At 33.2% G+C, this 22,999-nt stretch overlaps 4 protein-coding genes across 9 annotated transcripts; 1 reads left to right on the top strand and 3 right to left on the bottom strand.

Moving 5' to 3' along the window:
* Positions 1-95: 95 nt before the first annotated feature.
* PMI1 (plastid movement impaired1) lies at positions 96-2,978 on the bottom strand. Its single transcript, XM_016335309.3, has one exon. The coding sequence runs from the start codon at positions 2,849-2,851 to the stop codon at positions 338-340; it is 2,514 nt and encodes an 837-aa protein (XP_016190795.1). The 5' UTR covers positions 2,852-2,978; the 3' UTR covers positions 96-337.
* Positions 2,979-4,310: 1,332 nt separating this feature from the next.
* CDKD1;3 (cyclin-dependent kinase D1;3) lies at positions 4,311-7,507 on the top strand. Of its 6 annotated transcripts, XR_015907202.1 has the most exons (8): positions 4,311-4,639; positions 5,149-5,447; positions 5,520-5,628; positions 5,828-5,953; positions 6,192-6,427; positions 6,511-6,749; positions 6,829-7,060; positions 7,209-7,507. XR_015907202.1 is itself a non-coding variant. In XM_021119787.2 (7 exons), the coding sequence occupies exons 1-7, from the start codon at positions 4,535-4,537 to the stop codon at positions 7,226-7,228; spliced, it is 1,134 nt and encodes a 377-aa protein (XP_020975446.1). In that variant the 5' UTR covers positions 4,311-4,534; the 3' UTR covers positions 7,229-7,507. The 6 variants fall into 6 exon arrangements, 4 of the variants coding, with proteins under 4 accessions (XP_020975446.1, XP_020975445.1, XP_016190798.1 ...); XR_001618626.3 differs by having other exon boundaries at positions 6,511-7,060; XM_021119787.2 differs by lacking the exon at positions 6,829-7,060.
* On the bottom strand, positions 7,376-10,692 carry LOC107631766 (protein DETOXIFICATION 16). Its single transcript, XM_016335311.3, has 8 exons — positions 10,204-10,692; positions 9,497-10,041; positions 9,338-9,424; positions 9,184-9,240; positions 8,868-9,106; positions 8,637-8,755; positions 8,463-8,549; positions 7,376-7,885 (listed from the first exon to the last, which is right to left on the bottom strand). The coding sequence occupies exons 1-8, from the start codon at positions 10,498-10,500 to the stop codon at positions 7,835-7,837; spliced, it is 1,482 nt and encodes a 493-aa protein (XP_016190797.1). The 5' UTR covers positions 10,501-10,692; the 3' UTR covers positions 7,376-7,834.
* A 1,914-nt stretch (positions 10,693-12,606) lies between these two features.
* Positions 12,607-16,107, bottom strand: LOC107634761 (protein DETOXIFICATION 16-like). Its single transcript, XM_016338184.3, has 8 exons — positions 15,968-16,107; positions 15,078-15,293; positions 13,894-14,438; positions 13,717-13,803; positions 13,578-13,634; positions 13,132-13,489; positions 12,963-13,049; positions 12,607-12,857 (listed from the first exon to the last, which is right to left on the bottom strand). The coding sequence occupies exons 2-8, from the start codon at positions 15,273-15,275 to the stop codon at positions 12,792-12,794; spliced, it is 1,398 nt and encodes a 465-aa protein (XP_016193670.1). The 5' UTR covers positions 15,276-15,293; positions 15,968-16,107; the 3' UTR covers positions 12,607-12,791.
* Positions 16,108-22,999: the final 6,892 nt, after the last annotated feature.

The following is a 22,999-nucleotide window of genomic DNA, read 5'->3' as shown; positions in this document are numbered from 1 at the left end:
CAATTCTCATTGTGTTAATGCAATTATTGTAACTTCATAATTCGTGCAAACATTAAAATATTATATCAATAAAGCATAGATAAAATAATCTCATGTAAGTAACTTCTCAACATTCTGTATTGCCACAACCACGTATGTATACAAAAGGTTTTTGTAAAAAAGGTATGCTTTTGCACTTATGTCTGATCCAACCAAAGTAATAACAAACATGAACTGAGAAAGAAGCAGAAAAGAAAAGAAAATGTAATATATCCCTCTATCAATGAAATATTTGACATGGCATAGACATATACACAGTGCTTATGCTCATACTTAAATCTGCACAAACGAATCATCATCACTTTAGAAGCTTGATATCTGGATTTCTCATGGTTTTAAGCCACATGTCAGCCACAATTCGGGAGGAAATAGTCCATAACAGGTCTTGCCCCTTTTGCAATGCTTGCTTCCCTTTCTTTGCTGCCTTTCCAAAGCCATATGAGACCAACCATTGCATTGCAGTTAGCCTCTGTCTCTCACTGTCCCATGAATTCTTTTTTGTGCCACTCCTCACCTTGAAGCCTCCCACATGCATGCTACTTAATTTGAACTTCTTCTCCTCCTCCTCTTCCTTCTCCTCCGCCTGTGTTGCATGAACAACTACTAACATAGGCCCTCCAACTGCTTCATAGCGTCTCAGCGGATCCCTCAATTGGACAACCAACATCAGTGTGGCCTTTTCTGCTTCACTCTCAGAACTTGCATTATCTTTGATCCAATCCTCAAGTGAAGAAGCAGAAGCCAAAATCTCTTTCCCACTCTCAATGTCCCCTTTCTTTGAGCTGAGTGCAGAAACTTCAAACGGAGCTTCTTCCTCAGCCATTTCTGCTTGAATTTTCAATGCTTCCACTGCCATTGATTCAATCTTCTGCATTGCAAAAGCCAGAAGTTTCTCTGCACTGACCGGATCTTCATCCACATTCCAAATGCCACTCGAAATTCGTTCTTTTCTTCCTGAGCTCATAGCATTTGCCATACTTTTCACGGAAGAAACTATGCGAGCGGCGCTTGAACTGGCTCCTTCCTTGCTCCTGCCATGTATGATGGCAGAAGCAATGCCTTCAAAAGCCACCTGTTCTGCAGTTTTGCCCCTAAGTTCATCTATGGGCATCAATGACAAAATTTGAGAGCTGAGTTCATCAAGACCAATACCAGCCAGTTTTTGAAACAACTCAAAGCCAGTCACGCTTTGATGTGATTCCAACACAAAGGGCTTTGACATCTGCATTGCTAGCTTTGGGGTATCTTTCCTCTCCACAGCCATATCTAATGGATTCATGGAAGCTAAGTAGCCTCCATCTCTGGTTTGAACTACACAGCCCAAACCCTTTCCAAGGTCAGGCAGATACACCTTGGATTCAGCATCTGCAGAAGAAGATTCCTTCTGTCCTTCAAGTTGTAATGGTGGAATTTCAGGTTGATTGAATGAGTATCCTTTGAAGTCTTGATCCTCAAGCAGCTGAAGAAACTCCATCGTCACAGTTTCTTCGTCTGCATCTAGCCTTTGCGATTGTGTCTCGTCCTCTAATTTCATATACTTATCATCTTCTCCCATCATCGACTCAAGAGCTTTTATCTGCTGGGCAATTGAATCAAGCTCACTCAATCTAGTGAGATGCAGATGATCATGGACTATTTCCTTGACAACTTCACCTGGAGGAGTTGATTTGACTGGTAAAGGTTTCTCAGATTCCCCTCCATCTTCTTCCTTCTCTTGAACCTCAACACCTTTGTCAACAACCTCGAAATCAGGAAGATCGAAATCCTCCACCTTTTCAGGTTTCGGGTTTGGGTCATCAAGATTCAAATCATCCATTCCTTGAATATCTGCCTGCCTTCGTGCATCATTTTTGCTTGTCATTCTGGGACTAGGCATGCTGAAGGACGTCTTGGATTGTTTGCGAGCAAAAGATGAGAAATTTCTCAACTTGCTGGAGCTGGAGCTGGTCTTGGAATTTGAATTTGAATTTGGATTCTCGAGTTGATTATATATATCGAGTCCACCATCTTTCTGCATGATCTGGAATCCCAGTTTGAGAACAAGTTCTCCTCCCTTTGCCTTTCCAGACAAGCTGAAGCTTGTGTCCCATTGGCGAACTCGTGTTCCTTCATGGTTTTTCTCAATGGATTCTTTGATGAGCTCGCTCAAATCCACCGAGCTTCTTCCAAAATCAAGCTCTTTAGCATCAACTGCGAAAAGGTATATCAAAAAGGGGCGTGGCTCAAACTTAACCTGCTTTGCAGCTCCACCAGCTTGGGTGGCATAAACATGGCACCTGATGAAAAGAGTCTCTTCGAAATCTGCAGCTCCTTGTGTAACACGTGATGGCATGGTCTTAACAGCACCGTCCTTTGTCTCTTTCTTTCTAACACACACAGAGAGCCTAAGGCCATTCATGGAAGAAGGAAGGCCTTGTGCTGCAACCACTTCAACGGAGAATAAACAGCTTAGTTTCTGCATTCCAATATGAGACAAAGCCCGGATAGGCTTCCAGCTCCAAATCCCTTTCTTGTCACCGTCACCGGACGACTCATCTAGCTTTCTGGTTTCTCCCGGTGACTGAGTAGTTGGTGGTGCCTTGGCATCTTCAAGCTTCGGCCTTGATCGCCATGGGGACAAGGACAGGCGGCGTGATCGAGGTTTTGCATTGACTTTGACATCTTCTTCTTGGGCAGATGGAACAGAAGGAGATGAAGTTCGTGGCAGGACAAGGGAAGCTGTTCTTCGAGTTGTGTGTGATTTGTAGAGGGAGTCACTGAGGGCCTCTAGTTCTTCAAGGAAAGCATTGGCAGAAGAGGAATCAGCAGCCATGGAATGCAAGGAATGAATGCTGCTGGTTTGGAGAAAGAGGAAGATAAGAGGATGAATGTGGGATGTTGGTGGTGCTTTGTGAACCAAGAAAATGGATGTGTGGAGGATAGAAGATGAATGGTGGCATTGCTGGGTAAGACAACTCTGAAAACGGATATTGGATTAGACAAACTGGTCCCACAGAATTTAATGTTAGCCTAACCTTTCTTGTTTGATAGCCACTGAAATTTCCATTTTTGTTTTTACCAATAATTGGTCGCAAGTCAGGATGTCTGTTCTGTTAAAGCCATAATCATTGATGGGTGTTTGTGTGCATCTTTTCATCAAAGCTAGCCAGTAAGTCTATGGACAATCTTCATTTTATGTTTCTACCAACTAAACATTCATTTTATTTTACGTTGTCAAGGAATAACCACTGGAACTGTAAGCTAGTGGAAAAGGAAATTATATTTTACTTTCTCACGATTCGGGACTTTTGTTTGGAGTCTTGAAGTCTTTTTTTTTTTATTACCTTTGACAAATTTTTAATAATAAAAAAAAATATTAAAAAAATTAAAAAAATATATTTTTAAAAAATTATAATTTATTTTTTTTAAAAAGTTATTTTATTAAAAGTATTTTTACATAATAAATAAGTAAAAAATATTTTTATATTATTATATCTAAACATAATTAATAAATTAAAAAAATCACTAAACTTATTTCTAAAAAATCCACCCAAACAAATCCTCAAACTATGCAACTATATCCTGAATATTAAAGTTCTGATGCTTATTATTCCATTAAAAAAAACACTATAAAGTGAAGTAGATTATCGAAACACAAAAAATATATCTAGAGTTTAGCATTTAAAAAAATAAAAATTCATTTGATTTGTGTTTTTATTTTTATTTTTATTTTAAATTTTTTATAAAATTTTAGAGATAACAATACAAAGTGATTCTAAGCAAAGTTTTAAATCACAAATCCAAAAAAATATTTATGAAAAAAAATTAAGGTTCATTGTTTTAGATAGAGATCCTCATGATGTGTTGTTTATGGTTATGGAGAATTTGTGTGTTTTTAATGAATATGGAATTGATTTTTTTTTTTTTTTTTTTTTTGAAACACAAATTAAAGACACTAAATTCAGGAGAGAAAAACTAATAGTCCAATTTGAGGAGAGTTAAATTCAAATTCCAAGAATTTACAAATCAGAATATTAGATTTATGTAAGTTTACAAATTAAAAAATTAATTTTGTGTTTTAAAAATTTTAAAAAATTTAAATTTATAAATTAAAATATCAGATTTATATAAGTTCACAGATGAGTCACCAAAAAAAAAAAAAATATAAGTTCACAGATTTAAGGTCAATTTTGTATTTTAAAAATTTTTAAGAAGTTAAAATTTACAAATCGAATGGTCTCCATATAAAAAAAATCACCAAAACTCTCACATGGTTAAAAAAACACTATTATAAAAGTATAGATTCGACGATTATTATTGAAGATGGCATTATTTGTGGGATAACCTTGGAACATTCGCATGCTGCCGTTTTAGATTTCAGGCACTGCCCATTTTGCCGTTTTCAGTGCTTCAGCGATTCAACGATTTTCATTTCTGATAAAGCCCTAATTTGCTGTCTAGATGACCCACTTGCAAATTCTCAATTTTTGAACTGAAATTAGCATTAGCAACAAAAATGACAGACCCGGATCCCTCCAAAAAGGTCGCCGATAGGTATCTGAAGCGTGAAATCCTTGGTGAAGGTACCTACGGAGTTGTATACAAAGCCATTGATACTCACGTAATTTCCCTCTACTGTCTTCTGCTATCTGATTCAGCTTTTGGACAAGCTTATTGGGATTTTTCAGTGAAAAGAACGATTTATTGTATGTTCAGTTTTCTGGGTTGTGAAATTTTTTTTGTTTTTGTTTTTGTTTTTGTTTTTTTTAAGTTTATGCAAAAAAATTCACTGAAATCAGGGAAAATACATATTTGTATAGGTATATTTAATTTGGAAAGTAATCATGCTTTTATTTGCTTTGGGTTCCTGAATTTGATTCTAGGAGGTTATTTCTCAACAATTTGATTAGGATGCTTTACCAAATTATCTTTCCTTCTTTCAATACAAATGATTATTTAGAAAGGGTCATGTATGGTGTGGATCATTGAGTTTGAGAAAGTGATCCATAAGCTTTCTAAGTAGTTTCAGCATGGGTTTTGTAAACTTTGTATGCGTTTATTCAATGATAAAAATGGCAGTATTGTCACCACATTGTGTTTCTTATCAAAATGAATCCATTGCATTGACAGACCGGACAAACGGTTGCGATTAAGAAAATTCGACTTGGCAAGCAGAAAGAAGGGGTCAACTTTACAGCACTCAGAGAAATTAAACTTCTTAAAGAGCTCAAAGATCCCAACATTATTGAGTTAATCGATGCATTCCCGCATAAAGGGAATTTACATCTTGTATTCGAATTCATGGAGACGGACCTTGAAGCCGTCATACGAGACCGAAATATTTTTCTTTCTCCAGCTGATACAAAATCCTACCTCCAAATGACGCTAAAGGGTCTTGCCTTTTGCCACAAGAAATGGGTTTTGCATAGGTATGGTATTCTGAGGTTTTGATTGGTACAAAGTAGTTATGCTGAGCTCAAACTCTGCTTATACATTTTCAGGGATATGAAGCCAAATAATTTGTTGATAGGATCTCATGGACAGCTGAAGCTTGCAGATTTTGGTTTGGCACGGATATTTGGAAGTCCGGATAGAAGGTTCACACATCAGGTATGCTTACCTATGCATACTGGTATCTGGATTATTGTGCATGCATGTCAATATGACAGGAATTGATTTTCACTAATAATAACGGTTTTGATGCTAGAAACTAGTTTCACTTGCATCCTATATATTCGGTGCTTTGCACTTTATGTTAGTGGATCAACATTCCATACACTCAATACTTTTGTGTTTTATACATGAGTAGGTGTTTGCTCGGTGGTACAGAGCACCTGAGCTATTATTTGGTGCGAAGCAATATGGTTCAGGGGTAGATGTTTGGGCTGCAGCTTGTATTTTTGCTGAACTTCTTCTCCGCCGACCCTTTTTGCAGGTGAAAAAAAAACTATCATGGTAACTAGGTAATATGGTTTATTCTTTGTGGTTAATGGTTGTTTGTCCTAAAGTACACGAGGCTTAATATTTTAGAGTTGATAATTTATTGGCTATAATTGATATATGTAGGCATAATTAATGTTGATTTAGGCTTCTATCTTATTCTCATTAGTGTGGTAATAATTAAAATTCTGTTTTCTGGTTTTTCTCATTAGTTTATTTTCATAATTTATCAGGGTTCAAGTGATATCGATCAGTTAGGCAAGATTTTTGCAGCATTTGGCACTCCAACACCTGCTCAGTGGCCTGATATGGTATATCTTCCAGATTACGTTGAATATCAAAATGTTCCTGCCCCCCCTTTGCGTACTTTATTTCCAACAGCAAGTGACGATGCTTTAGATCTATTGTCAAAGATGTTTACATATGATCCAAAAGCTAGAATTTCAGTGCAGCAGGCACTAGAGCACAGGTATGTGCCTTCCTTCACTTTCCCTTTAAGACATCAGCAATGTTCTTTTCTCCCTAATTTATCCTTCTTTTTTTTGTATTTAGATACTTTTCTTCTGCACCTCTGCCCACAGATCCAGAGAAGCTCCCTAGGCCAGCCCCCAAGAAGGAATCTAGGACTTCTGATTTTGATTTGCAGCAGGGTCCTACTGTGTTATCACCTCCAAGAAAGTCTAGGAGAGTGATGCCTGGGCGTGATGGGTTCGAAGGAAATTCTTTTCAAGGAGTGAAGGATGATGATGGAAATTTCGGTGATTTCAGACAGACAGTTGGTGATAATACAGGCAAGAACCAACCAGTTCCAATGTCAGTAGACTTTTCTATCTTTGGATTAAAATCTCCAAATAGACCTACAATTAACAGGTAAAAACAATATTGATCACCGAATCAATCCAAAGTGGAGACAAACATTCATGGATGATATTCATGCTTGATGTTTCGGCTTGCTCATGTATCCCAAACCTTTCGCTAAATACAATATCGGTGGAAGAGAATATCCAGGTTACAAAAGCATATTATGACATACCACGATGAAATATTGTTCTAGTGAATTGCTATCTGCAATGATGAGACCAATGTGTTGATATGATAAATGGTAATATGCTTTTGTTAACATGATATGTTTGTAGTATCCTATTAAATAATATTGAAACTTCGAAGGAATGAGTCAGATGTTTGATAGAATTTATTTTCTGCTTATAAATGCTTTAATTTAATTTGATTTCGTTGTTTCTGTGCTGCAGCGCTGACAGATCACATTTAAAAAGAAAATTAGATCTAGAATTTCAACAGCCAGAATGAATGAATATTCAGTATTCTCTGGGCGTGCCATTAGCCCAAGTATAATAAGACAAGAGGGGCAGAATAGAATGCTTTTGATGAAATGTAGTGGAGTAGACTTCATGGCTTATTTGTAGAACTTTAAAGGAAGAAGAGGTGAATATTATTTGTAATTCAGTGACCCAAAAGTAACTGCTATAGCCTATACGGAAAAAGAAAAGAGAAAATAAGAATTATAATAAACCGCATGTTTTCTCCTCTCCTTTCAATTCTCTTATTCATGCTTTCAGAGAATTAGTATACTCGAGAGTCCATGAAATCCCATCACCGCCTTTAATTCAGTGCTGACATGTCAGGTATGATGCTTGAGTTTGCAATTTATGGTTCTCAATCCATATTCATCAGGTCCTATGAGGACAAGTATTTGAGAGGCAAACTTTATCATATACATTAATCATATACCTATGTCATCAACCCCTCCTACTGCATTTTCTTTTTCAAGCTATTTACTAACAAAAAGTGTTCTAAGTTCGAACAAGAATTTCTTGCAAAGCTGGCTTTATTCTTGAATGGCGTGATCAAATTTGTCTCATGACAATATGCTGTCATACACACGGACACTGTCTTTAGCCTTCTTTGCCTGAAAATGAAACACCATTCCAGGAATGTTTAACTATATTATCATCATCCTAAAGACCCACATCGTAAATGTTTTTCTTTGAGTACATAGTCTTTTTGGCACCCGAAAGATTTAGATTTTAACAAAATGAAATCCAAAAAATAATAATGACAAAATGACCTCTAAAACATATATTTCACTTGACAAAATGACCCAGACATTTAGTCAATAGTTAATTTGCTCAACCAACTGTTAATTATTTATAAAATTACTGATATACCTCTGTATTTTCTTATGAAATTTCAAATATATCCTTACATTTTCTTTCTCCCTTCTCAACTAATTTCTCCAGCCCCTCACCCCCACCATTCCCACCCTTCATCAGTATGACTAGTCCCCATGATTTTTGTTGTCACCCCTTCCCACCCACTAGCATCTCCCCCCTCCCTCATTGACCACCATAAACCCCCAGTACTCGTCCACTTTTTCTTGTTAACACTTTTTGGGATTCATTTTGTCAAAATCTGGATTTTTCAAGTGCTAAAATGGTTATTTACACTTTTTCTCTTAATGAAAACATATCAAGGGAAACGTTCACCTCTTGCTCCCAATCAGTGGGTATTGTAATGATAAGAAGACATGACACTTGAACAATGAGTGCACATATGATCCCCAGCCAAAGCCCCTACAGACAATCACATTTTGTTTTTCTTGAAATCTAAATCATTATTAAGCTGTGAATAATAGAGAAGAGTGTTGTTGTTTGTTTTACCTTGCCACCCATGTGAAATACAAAAGCGAATAAGATAGCTGCGGGTATCCCAATTAAATAGTATGATCCTAGATTGATCAGAGCACCCATTTTTTGCCAACCACATCCTCTAGCCGTACCTAAACGAAGATTATTACACCAAACAGTATCATATAAAAAATGTTCATACACAGACACCTTGTTGTAGAAGCATTCTTTCTGGATGGGAAGTAAAAACTAAAAAATAAAAACCTGAAAGAACACATTGAAGTGAATCCAGGAAAATGGATGTTGCCAGAATAGGCAACATGGTTGCTACATATGTGACCACTTCTTCTTCATTACTATATGCATAGCCCCAGATATTGCGTATCAAAATCATCATTGCCCCAACAAAGATGCCTTCAACCATGGCCATTGCAAAGACGAAATACACAGCTAAACGTGCAGCCCTTGGATGACCTGCTCCTAGTTCATTCGAGACACGAGTGCTGCAAACATTAACAAGCATGAAGCATGTTACTCTAACTACATCAAAGTTTGAGAGTTGAAAAAGAGTTGCTCTCACCTCACTGCTCCGCTGAGTCCAAATGGGATTGTCCAAACAGTTGTTGAAGTGTTCAAACTGATTAATTAAACAAAACAAAAAAACCGGTTGCAAAACATAAATACATATGCATGAAAATATGTTGAAAGAAAATGTCAACGTGACACTAACTAACCAGATAGAAAGCACCGATGTTTCTAACTTGGGATTTGGGAGAAGGCCAGAAAGGAGAACCATCATTTCAAAGGACCATGATTCCAGGCTGTTGAGAACAAAAATAAGAGGGGTTAGAAATTGCTGGTAAGAAAGTAGTAAGAGAACATGACACAATTACCAAACCATAACGGCTGAAGGAATGGCAAGCCTCATAAAAGAAGGGATGTTATGGAATGCTTCTCTTGAAAAGCCAGTCCATGTTTTCAAACATGAAGGCGAGAACTTGACATAGAGCATCAGGATGAAGACATTCAACCAGTATGATATAGCATTTGCTATGGCAGCTCCTTTGTTCCCCAGCCCGGATTTGAATACCATAGTCCAACATATAAGAATATGCAGCAAAGTGGTAACTCCAGAGCTGAACAGCATTGGAAACACAAGACTTTGGGTTTGCAAGAACCTGTTGAGGCACTGCAGGAGACCATAGGCGAAAAGACTCGGAATCATAAACTTTGCATATTGTCCAGCTTCTGAAGATATTTGAGGATCTTGGCCAAGAGCAGTTAGAATGGATGCTGTGTTTGCCCAAATAATTGAAAGGGGTATGCAAAGAATCATGAGAATGAGCATGGCTCTCTGCATATGTATGCCTACCATACCATGCTGCTTTGCTCCATATGACTGCCCACAGAAAGTGTCCAAGGCACTTGCCATTCCCATCTATTTGTGAAGTGATAACATCTCAGTGAAACCAAAGAAAAAAAAATTGAAAACTCATGTGCAGTTATGTTTATATATGAAGAAAAAACTCTACAGATGAATTTTTAAAAAAAATTGAATAATAATAATTAAGGAAAACACAATGCAAGTTACCTAACCTACCAATAAGCTAAAACCGGTGACAGAGGCAAAAGAAGTAGCCATTGAAGCACCGGAAAGAGGGAGTTGACCGAGATGACCCACGAACATAACAGATATGACTTGCAGGCCATAATTGAGCAGAGAGACGGTTACTAAAGGACCTGCCAGCCATAACTGCTTTCTTGCCTCTTCAAAGATTTCTCTTCTTTCTATTGCCTTGTGCTTCTTTAGTTCAATATCATCAACCTTGAGCCTACTTTCCACTGTGATCTTTTCCAAGAGAGGCTCCAGAGATCCCTTTCCACCTTCTCTATCCATTGTTTACCCAATAGAGAGCAGATCCAAACACATTCGCGTAAGGCATAACCATGACTGAACACTACAAGACAATAAAGATGCCAATACCACGATATTTTATAGAAAACGACTTTCCTCACATTGTCATCTTGTTACATCTTTAGATATTTTATTTTATGATTTCATCTACACTGTAATCAACTCTTTATCCTTAAATAATTATCCAACAGGTATCTCTTTTATGTAGGCATAGTATACTTGTCAACTTGTGCAATTTGCCACTCTAACTAAGGATCTATATGTAAATGCTTGTTACTGTTGATTTATATGTAAACGCAGTTAAATACTAGTACAGTTTTCTTTCTTGGTAATGAATTTTCGTTGTTGTTTAAATTTCTTATTTTTATTTCGCTTAAAAGTAAATTAATGGTAAATTCTATCGTACTACTATAAAACCGGCTATGCTTTATGGTACGGAGTGTTGGACGACCAAAAGGAACACGAACAAAAGCTAAGTGTGACAGAGATGAAGATGTTGAGATAGATGAGTGGTCATACGCGATTGGATAAAATAAAGAACGAAGATATAAGGGAGAGAGTTAGAATAGCACCTTTGTGGAAAAGATGATAGAATCGCGTCTCAAGTGGTTTGGACATGTGAGAAGAAGACCTAAGAAAACTATCCATGAAAATGGTCAAACGAGATATACATGTAAACCATCTTTCTGTAGACATGATACATGACAGAACTCAATGACGTCGTTTGATTCATGTAGCTGACCCCATCTAGTGAGACAAATCTTTGTTATTATTGTATTTCACTTAAAAGTAAGTCCTGTTTTCCTAATATTAATAGTTCAATTTTTCTTTTATAATTAAATACTTGATTAAACTATTGCCCCTTCTGCGTTCTGCTATTTAGTATTCAATAGTTTCATTTCAAATACTAACGCTCTAAACTGTCACAACATTTCAAATGCTACATGTGAATGTTTTTTTAACTAAATTCAACCAAGGTGCAAGCTCAGCCACAAAAATAAAAAAAAGCAAGCGGCTATCACATGATTCTATGTTTTCACGCTTCTTCACCAAAAAAATTTTAGAGAATTACTCAAATGAAAATGGCAAAAATATCTTTTTATGAAGATACTTTATTTAAAAGTGTGGTTTATTTATTTAGCCACACTTTAAACAAAAACAACACTTTTATAAATATCAAAATCTAACCATACAATCTATTATCCAAGGGTCAAAAAGAAATATATTCACATGAAGACAATTATAAAATTTTCATTGTAGTATCCACCAAAAATTTATTATATAGCACATAAATTGTTATAGAGCACCACCGAAATTTTGACATTCAGCACGATTCGTAACACATAAATTTATGGATATAATATAAAAATTTTGTTGTATGTGTATTAATTTTTTTTGTGCTTTACATCAAATTTTTTTTTTTATTGAGTATTAAAATTTTTGTAACCAATATCATTCTTGAATATATATAGGAAAAGACGAAGAAAAAAAGAAGACGATGACAATAATGATAATGATGATAATAATAAAGGATGAGGAGGAAAAAAAGGAATAGATATAGAAAAAGAAGGCGGTGGTAACGACAATAAAGACAATAATAAAAAAAGAAGCCTAAAAGAAAGATACACAAAAAAAAGAGGAAGAGAAAAAAGAAAAAAAAAAATAGCAACGCATATGTATATAAAGAAGAAAAAAGGAAACAATTTTAATACACTAGTTTAATTAAATATTCAATTATAAAAGAAAAATATCAAATTTACTAAACGATCTAAAAATTCATAATATTATCCTCGTATAAAGATGTTTTTATAAAAGTAATCTCCTTAGCTGATATTACAAAGTTTATTATTTCATTGATATATTCATTAAGGAAAAGTCTAGTGGGCAGTAACTTTGTTAAATTTTGACCAGCATGTAACCAGCAAAGAAACGTGAGCCATTAGATGAAATCTCACACCAATCTCACACCATTAAAACCATTATTGATGGCTATCTGATGGCTACAAATCACAAAAGTTGCTGGCCCTAGCATTTCTCATTTATTAAATTGATATATCTATTTATTTATTTTTCGTTTTGGAAACAAAATCAAATTTAACAAGACATTTATTATTGTATGTTAGTTTTTTTAATATAAAACTCAAAAGGATCCTTTATATTTTATTATAAGAACGCATACGATAATTTTTTTAAACATTCTTTGAGGGCAAATGCCCCCTCAAACATGCTCTGCCTCATGATATGAGTCAGCAATGCATGTATGTATTACTGTATTAGACTTCACATTCTGTCTTTGGCGACATGGTTGACTCCTTAACTCTGCTTTCAGCTATCCTTGCCTATTATTAGTATCATTATATATTAGACACATGATAATGTTCAAAAGGGAGAACGAGAATGATGAGCATATTCATGTAAGAAATCCAAGCTAATTGATGTCCTACCTGTTGGTCCCAACTGGTTCGAATGGTGATGATAGCGTAAAATGTGACTTGCACAACGAATGCAGCTATGATCCCCAACCACAGCCCCTGTTAGTCACAACTCACAAACTAAGCTAAGCAAAAGAAATAAGAGCATCATGATTGATAGATATTAGTATAAGTATATTACCTTGGCTTTCATATGCGCAACAAATCCTAACAGGACAGAGCAAGGAACGCCCACAAGATAGAATGAGCCAAGATTCACATACGCACCTATTCGCTGCCACCCACATCCGGAAGCAATACCTGAAAGTGCACTTTGTATTCCGTCTAGAAAGCACGAAACTGCCAGAATTGGCGTCGTCGCCGACACTTCTCTGATTACTTGTTTGTCATTACTGTAAATACGGCTCCACATGTTCCTCAGCACAACCATGATTGAAGCTAACAAGATCCCTTCAATGAACACCATCCATAGCACCACGCCAACTGCTACACGTGCTGCCTCTGGATTTCCACCTCCTAGTTCATTCGACACCCGTGTGCTGCATCAATCATTAATCACTATGCTTTAAAATTCATGTTCCATGTCAAGCAGAGTTTCTTACTTTCTTTATTGAGCATCATAAGTACCTTACAGCAGCACTGAATCCAAAAGGGATCATCCAAGCTAAAGTAAATGTATTAAGGCTGAAAAGGCATATCAAGAACGTTCTTAGGGAGTATCAATGAAATTTATACGATAAGGTGCAGTCCAGTCCCAGATGCTAACCATATTGAAAGAACTGAAGTTTCTAATGCTGGGTTCGGAAGAAGACCAGACAAGATAACTACGAGTTCGAATGTCCAAACTTTCAGGCTGCTCAAAACAAAACCAGCTGTTTCATAGGCTTGGTGAGGATGATCATATCGGCGAAAAACATTAGGAGTTGAGAAAACTATCGCTTACCAGAGCATAAGAGCCGAAGGAACAGCAAGTTTAAGGAAGGAGAAGACTCCATTTAGGGACTTTTTGGAAAAGCCAGTCCAAGATTGTTTGCAAGAAGAAGAGTATTTGACATAGAAGGAGATGAAGAGAAGATTCAGATAATAACATATGGAAATAGATATGGGTGCCCCCCTGCTCCCCAGGGGAGTTTTGAATACAAGAAGCCAGCAGAGAAGGATGTGGAGCAGCGCGGCAAGTGCAGAGGTTATGACCATTGGGAAGACAATGCTCTGGGTTTGCAAGAACCTGAGAATGGACTGAAGAAGGCCATGCGCGAAGAGGCTTGGGATCAAGCAGCGGGCATACTTGCCAGCTTGGTTGGCTATGGCTTTGTCTTGGCGCATCGCAATTAGAATAGGCTCCGTGTTGGCCCAGATGACGGCGACGAAAACACTGACGACTGAAACAACAAGCATGGATCTCTGCAAGTGTATGCCAAGCATCTGGTACTGCCCTGCCCCATTCGATTGTCCACAAAATGTGTCCAGTGCACCGGTTAATCCTGTCTGCTCAAACACATGCACACATTATTTATTTATGGAAAAGTACGAGTAGCCAATAGAATATTTGTATAATACTTACAATGAAGGTTTAAGGAGTATTAGAGATATAACCATTAGTGTTACTTTTTCTCACCCATTTTTTCTTTTACGAATTAAGTATTGGCCAAAGGAAAAGTCTAGGAGGCCAGCAACTTATGTGTTTTGTGGCTAGCACTTAATCATCAAGAGAAAAGTGAGTGATTTTCTACCATTAGATGTAATCTCACATCATTAAAAAGACTATTGATAGTCAATTGAAAGTTACAAAACACAAAAATTGCTACCCTAATACTCCTCTTCGCCAAATTTTAATAAAACTGTTAGCTCTTTAAACTTTCTTTTTTATTTAATAAAAAATGTTAAAAAAAATCATCAAAATTTATTATTCTCGATTATTAATTAGCTATTAATATTTAAAAATATGTAATAAAATATATTATTAAATTATTAAATTAAAAAAATTAAAAATTAAAAATTAAATTAATAACTAAATAATAAAAAAAATTTGATAATCCCTGATATTTCTCATCTCTTATTTAATACCTGGAGACTCGAGTTATTGAAAATAAAAACAAAATCATCTACGCTATTGTTACCAGTTACCAGTAAGGTGAATCCTGTAACGGCGGCAAAGGAGGTCGCCATGGAAGCTCCGGAAAGAGGGAGAGTACCGAGATGACCAACAAACATGATGGAGATGGTCTGGAGGCTGTATTGTAGGAAAGCCACTGAGCAGAGAGGCACTGCCAGCCATAGCTGTCTCTTCAGCTCTTCAACAACTGCCTCTCTTGGGATTTTCATGCCTTCAGATGAAGATGGCTGGCAATTATAAACAAAGAAGGAGACGTTATGATGAAGTATTCCGTTTCCATTTCCATTTGGAATGTAATGCAAATGCAGTGTCAGGACTCAGGGAATTCGGTTTAGAAGAATCTTGAGTGCCGATGTTTCGTTGGAGTCATAATGGCGAAAGGCGAATGTATGTTTATTGTTTAATTCAAAGAGCATAATCGCTTGGGGTGCGAATTACGGAGTGAAAGTCGATGATAAATGTTTATTAAAATAAGAAAAAGTCTAGGACACTATCAAAATAAAAATGAGTGATTTTCTATATAATTTCACACAATTAAAAATACATTAAAAATATTATTGATGATCAATTAATGATTACAAAATACTAAAATGACTGCTCTTAACATTTCTCTTAAAATAATATTCTAGTTATTTTTGCAGTTCATATGCTAGTTAGGCGGTTGGTTAATACCTTCGTTTCTAAAATAATATTTTAGTTACTTTCAATACAAATAAAATTTGTAGATAAATAAATTACAAAAATATTAAAATAAATTTATCACGAATCATAGTAGACACAATCTTCAATAATTATTTATTATCGTTTTATTTATAAGTAGAATAATTTCCACAAAAATCTTCCAAAATTATACGTGAATCATAAAAATTACTATAAACACCAATATTCTTAAAATACTTACGCACAACTTTGTTCTTCTTCTTAATAAAATTGCAAGCAAGGCTTGCCAAGTCGTTGAAGGCTTGGTGCCTTAGTTCAAAGAAAGAAAGAAAAAGCACAAGAGAGATTATGGAACAGAATTCGCTTGTGTATGTATGTGTGTGTTTTGTGTTTGTCATGTGTTATATATATATATAATGAGCTTTTTATACAAAAATGTGAGAATATATTTATAAGAGTTTAATTTTGATGTATTGATAATATAAACAGTCATGCAATTATATTTGTTGTTTTTATGACTATTTATGCGATTAATGTGAAACATAGTTATTTTAGTGATGTGATATTACGTAACTAGATTCATGTATAAAATTATTTTATACTGCATTAAAAATAAATTTATATTTATAATCATTAAATTGGTTTTAATGATTAAAATTAAATATACTTAATAAACGATTTATAGACAAAAATTTAGCTAATAAATGCTTTAAGGACACATGATAAATTTACTATTAATGAAAAATTTTAAATATCTTTATTTAATAAATGTTAAATAAATATATTGAAAACTTAAATTTTTATATTTTTAATAAAAACATTTTAATTTTATAATCTTAACATGTGCCCTAAGGATACAAGATAGATAAATTCTATAAATAATATATTTATAGTCATTAAATTCATATGACAATGTATTTAACTTCATTGTATTTAAAGCTATTGTCTTTAATTTTTATTAAAATATATTTAATAAATAAATTTAAATAATTAAATTTTATATAACTGTAAAAAATAAAATAATTAAAAAAATCATATACAAGCAATACATTTTAAAAAATGAAATTATATCATTAAAAATGTTGCATTTCAATATATATTAGAACGTTATTTTTGAGATAATTGATATAAGAATCAATCACACTTTATAACTAGAAAAATAAAATAATTAGACAATAATGAATTGTGAAATATTATGAAAACGATTATCTAGTGACAAATTATTCAACTTTGTTATTTAGTAGTAATAGTAATTAATAAATTTGAGGAAAAAAGCCTTTAATTTGTGCCACTAAAATTAAAAGAGGGTTTTAGTTTGTCAGAATCAGAGACTTGATCATGCCCTCTACTATTATTCGTACATCTTATTAGCTTTTCTACCAAATAAATTAAAAGCGTCGTGGTTTAATTATTTTGTTGGTGAAAATTAAAAGAGAGATAAAAAGAGTTTTATAGTGGAAATTAAAAAGCATTTCTTAGTAGTTATTTATTTATTTATTTATTTATTAAGTATATTTTAATAAAAATCGAAGATAACGGCTATAAATGCAATAACTTTAAATGAATTGTCATATGAATTTAATAATTATAATACATTATTTGTATATTATTTATTAGGTATATTTAATTTTAATGATTGAATCAATCCAATAAATATAAATGTATTCTCATATTCTTTTGTAAAAATTTTATTCTTATATGATGCATTTTTTATATAAATATCTATGAATAAACTATTAAAAATACTTTCGAATAATTTTGTCACTAACAAAAATGTATTCGATTTTTATTATTGACAAAAATATCCTCAAATAATTTAAAAATATGACAAAAATGCTTAAAAAAAATTTTCTTTTTTGTAAGACAAACCGCTTATACATTTGATCTAAAATTTTATAGAAATATTCATATAACTATTTAAACAATGATAAAAACTTGATCTCTATATATATTTTTTAAAAGTATTATTAATTGTTGACAAAAAAATCACCAAAAAAATATATACTTAGCAAAAATTTACTAAATTTTAAGAATAAAAATATTTCATTTTTCTAATCATATTTGCAAAGAAATCACATTAAAATTCAATTTCTAAATCATGTTTTGAGAATACATATTGAATGTTAGACATTTTTTGTACCGTTTTAAAATTATTTGAAGACATTTTTGTTAAGGAAAATTCTAGGTAAACAATGATCATTTTAAACAATATCAACAACCACCAATCAAATAAAAATATACTACATTCTAATTTAATGTTATTAATTAAATTTAAGATTAATTTACACTTTTAACCTTATTAATTCACATTGTTCACACATTATTTAAAAATATTGTTGTTTACCTATACTTTTCATTTTATTAATAACAAAATTCAAATATATTTTTGTCAACGACAAAATTATTTGAATGTATTTTTTGTGATTTGCCCAAATATCTAAATAAGTTTATCTTTCTTTAATAAAGCCTAACTAACCATCATTAATGTTCATTCAATTATCATTATTATCATCAACCATCATTAATGTTTTTCAACGTTCATATTGCTTAGTTGAATTCTATTAATTTTTGGGAAAAGAACAGAGAGGTCCTAATTTTTTAAATTTTTGACAAACATATTTTTAATAAAATTTAAATATAAAAAAGTTTCTGACTTTAATAAATAGAGGATAATTTTATCCTTTTATTTATTTGTCTCTCATATACCAAACGGAACTGGCTGACGTGGCTAAAATGGTATCCAGATATCCATTACGGTGCCACACTGAAAGGGGAATAAAGTTTCAAGGACAAATAAGTCCTTGACGTCATTTTGCAAATAAAGTTCAAAGGACAAATAGGTCTTTGAGAATTTAGTTCATTATACTTCTATTATGAGAATTTAGTTGATAAAATTATGCTTGTATTTTGAAATCTAGTTAATTTGTTGTATTCTGCAATTTAAATTATTTGTATTAAAATTACAGAAATTAGGCTTATTCTATTTCTACTTTTTTTCTTAAATTGCATTAGTTCAGTTTTAATGCATTTGTGTATTATATTAGAATTTGTTAAATTGCATTAGTTCAGTTTTCATTATACCAGTGGCATTAGTTAGCATCAGATCATTTATGCATCAAGTTAGCATTAGTTCATTTGTGCATCATTCATGTATTAAGTTAGCATTAGTGCATTTGTGTATTATATTAGAATTAGTATTTTTATCCATAATAAAATTACGATAATAATTTTTTTAAATTATAGTTCATTTTGTTCTGACAGTATAAATTATGCATGACACAAAAGATTTATAAAATCAAACTACTTTTACAAAAAAGTCGTAAGTTGACAAAAGTCTCTGGCTAAGAAGACCAAGATATCTGCAGATAAAAAATTAAATACTAAGATTTTTAGTTATTATTTTTATATGAAAAAGTATAATTTTTTATTAATAATTAATTTTAACATTCGTTATCTAAAATTTAAAATAATTTAATGTGTATACTTTTATATTTAAAATATTTTAATTATAAAAAATATCGGATGACATATTTTGATTTGTCAAATTACTAATATAAAATATAATTATATATAGAGTAAAAATAGTAGAGAGAAATAGAAAAATAGAGAGAGGTAGATGAGAGAATTTAGGAAAGGAGTTTATTAATTTTGAAAAAAAAATATTTTCTCTCAAGTTTAATAAGAGTGTCATGTGACACATTTGATTATTAAATTAGATAGTAATATATGATACATAATATAGGTATATTTCAATTAGATAGTAATATATGATACATAATAGAAGCATAATGAACTAAATTCTCAAGGACCTATTTGTCCTTCGAACTTTATTTGCAAAATGATGTCAAGGACTTATTTGTCTTTCGAACTTTATTCTCCTTCCAGCATGGCACCGTAACGGACATCTGGACACTGTTTCAGCCACGTCAGCCAATTCCGTTTGGTGTATGAGAGACAAATAGGCGGAAGGATTAAATTGTCCTTCATTTGTTAAAGTCAGGGACTTTTTTGTATTTAAATTTTGTCAGGAATATATTTGTCAAAAATTTAAAAAGTCAGGACCTATCTATCTTTTTCTTATTTTTAATAATATTATACATTCAAGTCTTTTTTTGGTGGCTATATATTCAAATCTTTATGTTAATTAAGATCAATTAAGTTAATTTAATATAACAAAAATTAATTATAATTAATATTATTCTAAATTTTATTATTTAATTTAGTTACACTTAATTCATAAAAAAAACTTTAATATATAACATAACTCTCAATTTTTTTGGGTCCAATTAGCAAAATAGAAACCCAGTGCCAAAACAAGTATAATTCATATGTCGGGGGTTCAAATTCTGTCTTGTGCATGCAGTAATTTATTGGCCAGTAACAGTAATTTATTGGCCAGTAACAAATCCTTAAATGGAGCTCAGTACTGCGACAAATTAGTTCTTGGCCTGTCGAGTAATCAAAAAATAATTCATATGTGCATGTGAGAGCTCATTAGCCTATTTGAATTTTATTTTTTCAAAATATCACATTCCATATTATAAAGGCTTAAGAATTCATAGTTTCTGTTGATGTGCGACTAAATTTGAAATACAATAATTTTTCACACGTTTTAAGTTTAGAGAAATCGAGAAGAACAAAGAAAGGTTGAAAATTAATTTGCAATTTTGAAATATTCAAAAAGATTTAAACTTTAACTTAGATCGAGTGGATGATAATTTTATAAAAGTATGATAGAATAAATTTTTTGATTCTTATACTTTTAGGATAACATTTGGAGCACGTCTACAAAATATTCTCTTACGTACTATTCTTGGCGATTTATGCGTTAATGGTCATGCACCATATCATGTTAACATGAGAGCTCTAAAATTAATGTCCAAATTTATAAGAGACGGCCTCATCTCTCTATTCTCAATTTTGTGTTTATCCATTAAGGATATGTTGCAGTAATATTTACACTTTCACATTTTGGGACGAGAAAATATTTAGTTTAGTCCTGAAGTTACACTCGAATTTTAATTTAGTCCTTAAAATTTCAATTGTCTTTATTTAGTCTTTAAACTTTTCAATTGATTCTGTGATAGAAACTACCGCAAAAACTGACATGATCAAAATTTAAAAAGTTTAGGAATTAAATTGATACTCGAGTATAACTTTAAAGACCAAACTAAGGCCCAGTTTGGGTAAATAACTTAAATAAGTTCTTTTGAAAAAAGAGCTTAAAGTATAAGGACTTTTATTAATAGCAACTTATAAATAAGTTATTTTGTGTTTGGATTTTTAGTTATAAAAGTACTTATTTTAAAGTTGTAGCGTTTGGATAAATAACTCAAAAATAATTTTTTTTTACAGAAGAGAATGAATATTAAAATAACTATGATAACAAATATTTTCCAATATTGAATGTTGATTTTACATAACCTAATCACTGATATATATTGTGTATGATATGGTAGGTGAAAAAAAAAATAAATATAAAATATGTGTGTCAATGTATATTTTGTTGCTGTTTTTTATTTTTTTTTTACTCCTATTAGAACTCCCTTATCCTTTATTGAGGTCAAGAACTTGTTATAATTAACTATGAAAATAATAGCAAGTTATAAAATCACATGTGAAAAAAATAAAATTAAAACTAAAATTTCATACCACAGTTAAATACAAATTTAATAATAAAAAATAGAGTGATAAAATGATAAAAAAATATTTAGAAGAAATATATGCAGTAAGTTGTTCAGATGCAATATTGTCTGAAAATAGTGGTGGAGGATCAATACTTCCATCAGATGAATCATTACGTGAAAAAGGGGACGTTTGGAACATTGTGTGAGAATGATGGTGAAATGATGGTAGAAGGCCAGTGCTTCTAGCAGACATTGCGTGAAAATGGTGGTGATGAAGGGTCAGTATTTTTCACAGAGTCAAGAAGGAAAGTAGATTTTTTTTTGTTTTGAAATTAAATTTTTTTGAGGAAGTGATAGAATGACTTATCGAGAAGCAGAGAAGTCATATATTTCTACTTCTTTGAAAAGCTGTAAATTAACTTTTCGAGAAGTTAAAAGCTTTTTCTAAAATGGTGCCAAACACACAAATTGTGACTTCTCATAATCCAAAAGTCAAAAAAAGTAGCTTACTTCCCAAACGGGCTCTAAGTATTTTCTCTTTTGGAATTATAGACATCATCATCAATCATCTCATATGAATGGTGAAAAAAATAAAATTCCACAATTGCACTGCTACTGTCATATACTGATACGTACCCTATATCTCGGCTAACAACCCAAAATTAAACTCGGCTAATAACTCGAAAAAGTCAAGTCAGAGCTCGGCTACGTAATCTGATAACAGCTCCCAACAAGTCAAAAACTATCTCCAAAATTGTTACCATAAAATTCGGACGAGCTTAACAAAGCTCGGAACCACAACTAATCAGTCAAACGCTATCCTTATGGATAACTTCGGCAAAAATGGAGAATCACGAAACTAACTCCAACCAAACAATCTCAAACGCCTATATAAACAGATAGGTAATTTCGGAGTAAGACAGGTCACAGAACTCCCTCTAATTTGTTATTATCACTTCTCTTACTTCATATTCTTGCTTGAGCGTTTGAGTACTTTTTGCAGATGCTCCTGTCACGGTGTTCCAGACTAGCCGATGTATAACTCTTCCGCCCGGACTCGGTCGACAGCAGAAGAAGTTACCATACCTCGGCCTCATACGCACGGAACATTTGGCGCCCACCGTGGGCCGGAATTCATCTAACCCCACTATTTTCTCTACCCAACTCTTTACCCTTTTCTTTTGCAGGATTTCCGATCTTCCAACATGGCCGATAACCGGGTTCATCAGCCCACATAGGCCGAGCTTCTAGCTCAGATTGTTGAACTCCAGGCAGAAGTTCGAAGGATAGCCGAGCTGTCCTTCCATAATAATGTCGGAAAGAACGAGGAAGGAAACTCCAAAAGCTCGCTCTTGGGCAACACAGACCCTCTAAGCATCACCCCGCCAAAGGAGAAGCTGACGTTAGACAACCCTTTCTCTGAAGAGATTACCAATTTTCAAATGCCAAAGAACTTTGTGCTGCCCACTTCCCTGGAGCCATACAAGGGGATTGGTGACCCCGTGCTCACATTAAAAAATTCCAGTTCATGATGTTTTTTAACGGCGCTAATAATGAGCCCATACTCTGCCGAGCTTTTCCCACTTATCTCGATGGTGCTACTTTACTGTGGTTCTCTAAATTATCTGCAGGTACAATTTCTTCCT

This window comes from Arachis ipaensis, chromosome B3 (genome assembly GCF_059453495.1).
Source record: "Arachis ipaensis isolate K30076 ecotype BB chromosome B3, ASM5945349v1, whole genome shotgun sequence".
Taxonomy (NCBI): Eukaryota; Viridiplantae; Streptophyta; class Magnoliopsida; order Fabales; family Fabaceae; genus Arachis; species Arachis ipaensis.
The sequence above is the reverse complement of the archived record's forward strand: the minus strand, read 5'-3'. Positions and strand labels throughout refer to the sequence as shown.

What these genes read in the sequence shown, in the direction of transcription:
- LOC107634761 (XM_016338184.3), bottom strand. Translation starts at nt 15,275, where the DNA reads ATGAAAATCCCAAGAGAGGCAGTTGTTGAAGAGCTGAAGAGACAGCTA. An exon ending in GGATTCAGTGCTGCTGTAAG is followed by an intron (nt 13,490 to 13,577) that starts GTACTTATGATG and finishes TGATTGATGCAG; the next exon opens with CACACGGGTGTCGAATGAAC. An exon ending in GAACCAGTTGGGACCAACAG is followed by an intron (nt 12,858 to 12,962) that starts GTAGGACATCAA and finishes TACTAATAATAG; the next exon opens with GCAAGGATAGCTGAAAGCAG.
- LOC107631766 (XM_016335311.3), bottom strand. Translation starts at nt 10,500, where the DNA reads ATGGATAGAGAAGGTGGAAAGGGATCTCTGGAGCCTCTCTTGGAAAAG. An exon ending in ACTTCAATGTGTTCTTTCAG is followed by an intron (nt 8,756 to 8,867) that starts GTTTTTATTTTT and finishes ATCTTCGTTTAG; the next exon opens with GTACGGCTAGAGGATGTGGT. An exon ending in TATTTCACATGGGTGGCAAG is followed by an intron (nt 8,550 to 8,636) that starts GTAAAACAAACA and finishes GATTGTCTGTAG; the next exon opens with GGGCTTTGGCTGGGGATCAT.
- PMI1 (XM_016335309.3), bottom strand. Translation starts at nt 2,851, where the DNA reads ATGGCTGCTGATTCCTCTTCTGCCAATGCTTTCCTTGAAGAACTAGAG.